The sequence below is a fragment of the Gopherus evgoodei genome, unplaced genomic scaffold (assembly GCF_007399415.2).
Source record: "Gopherus evgoodei ecotype Sinaloan lineage unplaced genomic scaffold, rGopEvg1_v1.p scaffold_378_arrow_ctg1, whole genome shotgun sequence".
Taxonomy (NCBI): Eukaryota; Metazoa; Chordata; order Testudines; family Testudinidae; genus Gopherus; species Gopherus evgoodei.
In genome coordinates, this window is record NW_022060047.1 from 2107 (window position 1) to 11821 (window position 9715).

Here is a 9715-nt window from a genome sequence, read left to right on the forward strand (position 1 = left end):
CGCTGGTCGCTCCGGGAATTAGCTCCGTCCTTGGTGGGGCGCCCACTGCCGGTGGTGTCCCGTCCATCCTGTCCTCCTTTCTTCTTGTTACCCGGATCCCATGTTGCTTCCCGCTCAGCGGCGTCCTTTTCAGGACCCTGCCCTCTGGCAATGCCCTCTGCTCCGGTCTCCGCGCCCCAGCCACCGTCGTCAACCACACCCCAAAGTCTAACCCCTCGTGTCAGTTGTCTGGTGCATCTGTTGGCTGTTCTTGCAAGGGGGAAGGGGGGACCCAGGTCTGCCCTCCACACTGGGTCCCGTCTGCGCCACTAACTCGCTCATGGATGAAGACATTGAACCGAACCGGACCCAGAACCGACCCCGGCGGGACCCCACGCGTGAGGTCCTTCCAGCGCGACCGTGAACCGCTGAGAACGGCTCTCTGGGAACGGGCTTTCCAGCCAGTTCTGCACCCCCAGCTCCATCTAGTGTTGCATGTCCCTAAATTTATTTATGAGAAGGTCACGAGAGACCATAGCAGAAAGTCAAGATAGACCATGTCCACCGCTGCCCCGCTAGCCACGGGGCTTGTTACCCTGTCAGCTGAGCGATTTTTAGGTCCCGACTGGAAGAGGGGAGGGTTGCGGGGCGAGGGGTGCACTGGCCCTTTAAGAGGGCTGCCTGCCCTAAGGAGTTCTGGGATTTGTAGTTCCCAAGGAGCAGGGGGAGGGGGTGGTGCTGGTGATGGGGGGGAACCACTGGGCAGCAAAGCATGCTGGGAGATCTTTATCCTGCTCCACTTTCCCAGCATGCCTTGCTGCCCTGCTGTGTCATCTCCACCCCCTAATCCCTAGGAACTACAAATCCCAGAATGCATCGAGGCTGAATTGAAATCACCCCTCCCCCGAGGTGAGGGGTCCCAGTGTAATTAGCCGCACTGCCCCAGAGGTGGCCGCATCTCACACAGGAACCCCTCACCCAGCGCTAACCAGCCGTCCCGCCCCAGACGTGGCTGCATCTCAGCCCTGGGTGAGGGGTCCCCATGTAACGAGCCACCCCGCCCCAGAGGTGGCTGCATCTCAGCGCTGGGTGAGGGGTCCCTGGGTAATGAGCCACCCTGCCCCAGAGGTGGGCGCATCTCAGCACCGGGCGAGGGGTCCCTGTGTAACCGGCTGCCCTGCCCCAGAGGTGGGCACATCTCAGCGCCGGGTGAGGGGTCCCTGTGTAACCGGCTGCCCCGCCCCAGAGGTGGGCACATCTCAGCGCCGAGCGAGGGGTCTCTGGGTAATGAGCCACCCTGCCCCAGAGGTGGGCGCATCACAGCGCCGGGCGAGGGGTCCCTGTGTAAGCGGCCGCCCTGCCCCAGAGGTTGGCGCATCTCAGCGCTGGGCGAGGGGTCCCTGGGTAACCAGCAACATCCGAGGGGGGGGGAGTTTGATGGGGAGGTGAATTGATTTTTAACCCTGTCTCCCCCCTCTCGTTTACAGGTTACCCCCAGGCTACTTACCCCACCGCCCTGTACCCCACTCCCCACCCCGCCCCACCAGTCCCCACCCCAGGATTCAACATCTACCCCTCCTCCAGTCCGGGTGCGGGGCAGCTAGTCCAGCCCCAGTCCCCGCCCCAGGCATACGGGGATCCCGCCGCTCAACAGCCCCACTCGTCCATCACGCCCTATCTGCCCGTGTCCACTGGCATCCCCCCAGGGCTGGAGTATCTAATGCAGGTGAGTGGGGGTCTAAATGGTAACCACAACCCACCCCAGAGGTGGCCGCATCTCAGCGCCGGGCGAGGGGTCCCCGGGTAACTGGCCACCCTACCCCAGAGGTGGGCGCATCTCAGCGCCGGGCGAGGGGTCCCTGTGTCACCGGCCGCCCCACCCCAGAGGTGTCTGCATTTTAGTGGCAGTGAACCTGAATGATTAAACCTGAGTGGAGAAATAAACACATGGAGGGGGTCTGGTGGGTCAGAACAGGGGGCTGGGAGCCAGGACTCCTGGGTTCTCTGCCCGGGGCTGGGAGGGGAGTGGGGGCTGGTGGGTCACAGCAGGGGGGCTGGGAGCCAGGACTCCTGGGTTCTCTGCCCGGAGCTGGGAGCCAGGGGTGGGTCAGTGTTTCTGAGTCTCTCCTACCCCGGCTCTTTTCAGATCGACCAGGTTCTGATCCAGCAGAAAGCGGAGCTGGTGGAAGGTGAGTGAGGGCTGCGCAGCACCCACCCCGTCCTCCCCCTGCTACACAACCTCCCCGCCCCATAACTCACACGCACACCCTGACCCACATCTTCCCAGGTCCGCACAACACAACATCCTCTTAGCCGTACACAATACACACACCATGCCAGCTGTACACAACACAACAGCTACACACACAGAGTCATACACAATACACCAACTACACACACCCCGTCCCCCTCTCTCTCTCTCTCACACACACACAATACACCAACTACACACACACACCATCCTCTCAAACACACTGTGCCAGACATACACAACACCCCAACTACACACACCATCCTCTCAGCCATACACAACACCCCAGCTACACAAACACACACACATCATAGTCGCAGCCATACACAACACACCAACTGCACCCACCCAGCACCCTCTCAGCCATAGCCAACACACACACCACCCTACTCAACAGCCACACCGCAAATGCTGGATCCCCTCTACCACACACCCATACCCCTACAAAGATACCACTCCCAGCCATACACAACACACCTGGGTGCGCACACACACCTGCTCCTAGACCCAACCCCACAGAGCGCCGGGGGTACTGAAGATGGAGGGGTGGTTGGGGAGGGGGGTGTAGGTGTCAGTCGGAGGCAGCCATGACGGTTGTGTCAAGTCACTGAGGTAGCCAGGGTTATCGGTGTTGGCGACAGCAACCGAGGGAACCGTGACGGCTGTTGTCAGCGCCGGTTGTTGCCAGAATTAGTTGCTCAGTCAACTAGGACAGCGACTGAGGCAGCCATGATGGTTGGTGACCCTGACGAGGGCAGCCATGATGGTTGACGATAGCGACGACGGCAGCCATGACGGTTGGTGAGGAGGGCAGCCGTGATGGCGACAAGGGGGGCCATGATGGTCAGTGATGAGAGTAGCCATGACAGTTGTGATGGCGATGAGGGCGGCCATGACGGTTGTGATGGTGACGAGGGCAGCCATGATGGTTGGCAACGAGGGAGGCCATGACGGTTGCTGACTAGGGCGGCCATGACGGTTGTGATGGCGACGAGGGCAGCCATGACGGTTGGCAACGAGGGAAGCCATGAGGATGGCTGACTAGGGCGGTCATGATGGTTGTGATGGCGACGAGGGCGATCATGAAGGTTGTGATGGCAACGAGGGAGGCCATGAGGATGGCAATGAGGGCGATCATGAAGATTGTGATGGCAACGAGGGAGGCCATGACGGTGGCTGACTAGAGCGTCCATGATGGTTGTGATGGCGATGAAGGCGGCCATGATGGTCTGTGCTGAGGGTGGCCATGATGATTGTGATGGCGACGAGGGCAGCCATGACGGTTGGCGACGAGGGAGGCCATGACGGTGGCTGACTAGGGCGACCATGAAGGTTGTGATGGCAAAGAGGGTGGCCATGATGGTTGGCAATGAGGGAAGCCATGACGGTGGCTGACTAGGGCGGCCATGATGGTTGCGATGGCGATGAAGGCGGCCATGATGGTCTGCGCTGAGGGTGGCTGTGATGGTTGTGATGGCGATGAGGGCAGCCATTATGGTTGTGATGGTGACGAGGGCAGCCATGATGGTTGGCAACGAGGGAGGCCATGACGGTTGCTGACTAGGGTGGCCATGACGGTTGTGATGGCGACGAGGGCAGCCATGACGGTTGTGATGGCGATGAGGGCAGCCATGACGGTTGGCAACGAGGGAGGCCATGACAGTGGCTGACTAGGGCATCCATGATGGTTGTGATGGCAATGAGGGCGACCATGAAGGTTGTGAAGGCAATGAGGGTGGCCATGATGGTTGGCAACGAGGGAGGCCATGACGGTGGCTGACTAGGGCGGCCATGATGGTTGCGATGGTGATGAAGGCTGCCATGATGGTCTGCGCTGAGGGTGGCCGTGATGGTTGTGATGGCAATGAGGGCGACCATGGCGGTTGGCCACGAGGGAGGCCATGACGGTGGCTGACTAGGGCGGCCATGATGGTTGCGATGGTGATGAAGGCTGCCATGATGGTCTGCGCTGAGGGTGGCCGTGATGGTTGTGATGGCGATGAGGGCAGCCATTATGGTTGGCGATGAAGGAGGGCATGATGGTGGCTGACTAGGGCGTCCATGATGGTTGTGATGGCAATGAGGGCGACCATGAAGGTTGTGATGGCAATGAGGGCCGCCATGACGGTTGGCGACAAGGGAGGCCATGACGGTGGCTGACTAGGGCGGCCATGATGGTTGCGATGGCGATGAAGCCGACCACGATGGTCGGCGCCGAGGGTGGCCATGACGGTTGTGATGGCGACAAGGGCAGCCATGACGGTTGGCCACGAGGGAGGCCATGACGGTTGGCGAGGGCGGTGTCACCGCGGTAACCCTCTCCCCTCTTCCCCTCCCCAGCCTTCGTCGGCTTCGAGACGGCCAACAAGTACGAGCTGCGGGACGGGCTGGGCCGGCGGCTCTTCGAGGCCGAGGAGCAGAGCGACTGTTGCACCCGCAACTGCTGCGGGTCCCTGCGGCGCCTCCGGCTGAGCGTGGCCGAGCCGGGGGGCCGCCCCGTGCTGCGCCTCCTGCGCCCCCTCAAGTGCGCCACCTGCTGGTGCCCCTGCTGCCTGCAGGAGGTGAGGGAGGGGGCCCCCTCAGCCCCCCCCCCGACCCTACTGCCCCACCACCCTGGCGTCCTGCTGCCCCAGTCCCTCCCCAATCCTGTGGTATTCCCGTATCTCTCCCCCCAACCCCCTGGGCCCAGGCACGGCCCTGACCCACCCCCTACAACCGCAGGTACCCCACTCCCCTCCTGGGGGGCCCCCCTCTGCCCTGACCCCTCTTTTCCCCTAGGCTCCCCCAAACCGCTCCGGCGACCCACACCCTCCCCCACAGCGCCACCCTGGCCCATGCCCCATGACCCCCCACAAATCTGAGCACCCCACTGCCTCCCCCCAGTGTCCAGGACTCCCATGCCCGGGGGTTGGCTTTGGCGGGAGGGAGGCGGGGGTATCCTTCCCCCCCAATTCTAACTCCTGCCCGGTGTGTGTCTCTGCCCCCCGCCCCCACAACCCCAGCTGGAGGTGCAGTGCCCCCCGGGCACCACCATCGGGCACGTGGTGCAGACCTGGCACCCCTTCACCCCCAAGTTCTCCGTCCAGAACGCCGAGAAGCAGACGGTGCTGCGGGTGCTCGGGCCCTGCTGCGTCTTTCGCTGCGGGGGGGACGTCAACTTCGAGGTAGCTGGGGGGCCCGGCGGGGCGGGGGTTGGTGTCCCTTTGGAAGGGGGCGCCTGGGGAGGCAGGACGAGGGGCATCTGGGCCTGGAGGGGGGCATCTGGGGGCAGGACAGGGGGAGTCTGGGTCTGGGGTTGGTGTCTCAGTGGAAGGGGGCAGGATGGGGGGCATCTGGGCCTGGAGGGGGGCATATCTGGGGGGGCAGGATGAGGCATCTGGGCCTGGAGAGTGCATATTTGGGGGGCAGGGTGGGGCATCGGCTTGGAGGGGGCATATCTGGGGGGCCAGGATGGGGCATCTGGGCCTGGAGGGTGCATATTTGGGGGGCAGGGTGGGGCATCTGGCTTGGAGGGGGCATATCTAGGGGACAGGAGGGGGCATCTGGATCTGGGGGGTGTCTGGGCTGGGGGTTGGCGTCTCAGTGGAGGGGTGTCGGGGGGCTGGATGGGGGGAATTTGCATCGTGATGTGGGAGGGGAGTGGGCGGGACTTCCTGCACAAAGGGCATTGATTAGGAGGGTAATGGTCTCTTCTGGGCCCCATGGGGCAGCATCTGACTCACATTTGGCCTGGCTCCCCCCACAGGTGAAGACGAGCGACGAGTCGCGGGGCGTGGGCCAGATCAGTAAGCAGTGGGGGGGGCTGCTGAAGGAGGTCTTCACCGACACTGACGTCTTCGGCATCCAGTTCCCCGTGGATCTGGACGTCAAGATGAAGGCCGTGCTGCTGGGGGCCTGCTTCCTCATCGTGAGTGTCCTCCTCCTCCCCCCACATCCCACTGCTAGCACCAGCAAGTGCCACCCCCCATCCCACCGCTGGCACCAATCAACCCAACCTCGCCATCCCACCGCTGGCACCAATCAACCCAACCTCCCCATCCCACCATTCCCATCAACAAATCACCTTCTTCTGTTTTGCCACCAACTGACCTCTGCCCTCATCTGATGTGTGACACCAACCAACCCGCCCACCCTCTCCCCCCATCCACTGACCAATACAGACAGTTTCTTCCCTTTCCACCCCGGCTCCAAACCGCCAGAGGGTCATAGATTTTAAGGCCAGAAGGGACCACCAGGTCATCTTGTCTGATCTCCTGCATCTCACAGGCCAACAACCCCATCCAGCACCTGCACACGAACCAACAACCAAAATAGGCCAACGAATTACAGCCCACGGGAGACTCACCCTCTCCCCAGCCTATTGGTCCTGTCAGTGAGTGCCCGCCCCACAGCCCCCCGCCAGCCACTGGCCACCCTAACTTCTCCTTCCCACCACTCGCATCAACAATCACTTTGTGCCTCTTTACCATCCTCATCCCACTGGTGCCACCAATGGATGGCCATCCCACTTCTGCCACCAAGCACCTCACCCAACCTCTCCTCTATTTCCACCGCAACCCACATGCCCTCTCTCATCCCAGTCTGCCACCAGCCAATTTCTTCTTCATGCCACCAGCCTGCCCTACCTCCCCCACCAACCCACCTGCCCTCTTCCGCCGTTCCACCACCCAACCTCCTCTTCTCATAGCCGGCGCCTCCAGGGTGCAGGGGCCATGACCTGTTTTCCTTCCATGGTGATCCCACTCCAAGATTGGAGATCTGCCGATTTGGAAAGCACTAGACTCTGTGTCCATTTCTCTCCCCTCCTCAGGATTACATGTTCTTCGAGAAATCAGGCACAACCAGCCAGAGGAGCACGGTGCTGAGCAGCTAGAGGCGTCTGGACCCCCTCACCTCCCGCACGCTGCCACTTACGGGGACCCCCATCCCACTTCTGACACCAACAGGGCCCCCCCCCATCCCATCTCTGGCACCAACGAGGGGTCTTTATGAATAGGACAGCATGTTTATGACCGTCAGGGCTGGCATGGTTGTCAGAGCACTGAGACTATTTGCAGAGGTGGCAAGGAGGCCTGTGGGTGTGGATGCGTCCCGTGCCATGGGGCTCGGTGGACAGTGTTGTGTGCACAGCACCATGGGGGCTCTTTTGGTTGTATCTGAAGAACATCAAGCCCTGGATCTTCTCCCACCAAGGCATCTTTAGGACCTTCACCCAGACAGGAAACTCTGGCCTCCATTGGCCGCCAGATTCCTGGGGTCTTCATATTTCCTGCCCCCCACCATGCCAGAAGCCCCTCCCTGTTGGCTGGGGCGGCGGAGTCCCTTCAACACCGAGTCGGTGGTGGCAACATCCCGAAGCCAAATCTGCCTGATGATATTTCTCATTTCTGTATTTTGTGTATTTATCGCTTATAACAAAGTGTCTTGCGCTGATCCTTAAAAGGGGGCTTTGTGGGGGGAGCAAGATGGTGCTTTTTAATAGGGTTCCCCCTCCACCCCACCCCGGTTCCCCTGAATTCCTGATGCTGATGGAGGGACATCAAACCACGGTGGAGGAATGGGAGGCTTGGCTTGACCCACAGAGGAGCTGTGGTCAGCGTGAAGTCATGCCAACCCACGGTGGAGTCATGTGGGCCATGATGGATGGAAGTCAACCCAAGCTGGAGGGCCATTGGCCACAATGGATTGAAGCCAACCCAAGCTGGAGGGCCATTGGCCACAATGGATTGAAGCCAACCCAAGCTGGAGGGCCATTGGCCACGATGGATTGAAGCCAACCCAAGCTGGAGGACCGTAGGCTCAGATAGTCATGCCAAGTGTGGAGGCACGTTGACCAAGATGGAGTCAAGCCAACCCCAGATGGTGACATATTGGCCAACGCGTGAGAAGGCAGTCTTGGGGCACTCTACTGTGTCTTTCTTTCGTGGGGGTAGCGGAGGGGGGAGGAGACTGGAGGGAAGGTGAGAGGAAGGGGAAACTCCCAGCCCCCAGGCAGGGGAGGAGGGGACTGGACCTCATGTCGTGACGGATGGTTGTGCTGGGTGTTCCTCCACGGGGAACCGAAAACAATAAAAGGCTAAGACGCCGGCTGTCCACGGGTCCTCTGTCCCGGCTCATCTGTGAGCCCCTTCCTCTCTGCCCCCCAAATCCTTCCCCCCACTCATCAGTCTCCTCTGAAATCCAGTTCCCTCTGCCCCCCAACTCCCTCTCCTCCCGTGCCCACCACTCCAGTACCCCCACCTCCTTTCCCAACACCCCCTCTCCTGTCCCACCCATGTTGTCCTGCCCCACTGCAGGGAGAGTGAAGGTTACATGGCCCATTCCAGGTAGGGTGAAGAGGACACGGGGAGTCTCCTTTGGTGGGGGCAGGGAGGAGGGCCCCAACCACGCTACGTGGGACGCTGATCTCTGTCACCTTTATTGCTTTGCACGATATATACAATACCCGTAACGACTGTACAGTAGGTAGACACAGGGCCCGGATCGCAGCCACAATCCACCCCCCTACATACACCTTCATGTGCAAATCGCACAGCACCGTGCACGCACACAGCTTTGCACACACCCAATCCATGCACAAGCCTTGTGAAATATCCCAAACCCCAGGAAGGAGGCGGATGCACCATCACAGATGATGGACACCCAAGCCTCTGCACACACACACCCCACACCCACAATCATGCCTCTCTCCCCCTCCCCCAAAATGTGCACACAAGGGGGCAAGCTCCAAACCCAGACACAAGGGGCACAACCACACACGTGGGAACACACAAAAACAGACGAGGCACACGGTCACACCCATCTTCATACACAACACACACCCTCAGAACCTTCCCTCAACACGCACACAACCTTAGCAGGCTACAGACACACAATCAAGGCACAACCAGCCGCAGGATGCCTGGGTTCTCTCCTCGGCTCTGGGAGGGGAGTGGGGGCTGGTGGGTTGGAGCAGGGGGGGCTGGGAGCCAGGACTCCTGGGTTCTCTCCCCGGCTCGGGGAGGGGAGTGGGGCCTGGTGGTTAGAGCAGGGGGGGCTGGGAGCCAGGACTCCGGGGTTCTCTCCCCGGCTCTGGGAGGGCAGTGGGGGCTGGTGGGTTAGAGCAGGGGCGCTGGGAGCCAGGACTCCAGGGTTCTCTCCCCGGCTCTGGGAGGGGAGTGGGGCCTGGTGGTTAGAGCAGGGGGGGCTGAGAGCCAGGACTCCTGGGTTCTCTCCCCAACTCTGGGAGGGGAGTGGGGCCTGGTGGGTTAGAGCAGGTGGGGCTGGGAGCCAGGACTCCTGGGTTCTCTCCCCGGCTCTGGGAGGGGAGTGGGGTCTGGTGGGTTGGAGCGGGAGGGCTGGGAGCCAGGACTCCTGGGTTCTCTCCCCGGCTCTGGGAGGGGAGTGGGGCCTGGTGGTTAGAGCAGGGGGGGCCGGGAGCCAGGACTCCGGGGTTCTCTCCTCGGCTCTGGGAGGGGAGTGGGGGCTGGTGGGTTAGAGCAGGGG

General features: G+C 61.5%; 1 protein-coding gene across 1 annotated transcript; it reads left to right on the forward strand.

Moving 5' to 3' along the window:
• Positions 1–319: 319 nt before the first annotated feature.
• On the forward strand, positions 320–8305 carry PLSCR3 (phospholipid scramblase 3). The gene is made up of 7 exons (XM_030545339.1): positions 320–377; positions 1467–1705; positions 2126–2168; positions 4571–4791; positions 5233–5394; positions 5976–6137; positions 7041–8305. The coding sequence occupies exons 1-7, from the start codon at positions 320–322 to the stop codon at positions 7101–7103; spliced, it is 948 nt and encodes a 315-aa protein (XP_030401199.1). The 3' UTR covers positions 7104–8305.
• Positions 8306–9715: the final 1410 nt, after the last annotated feature.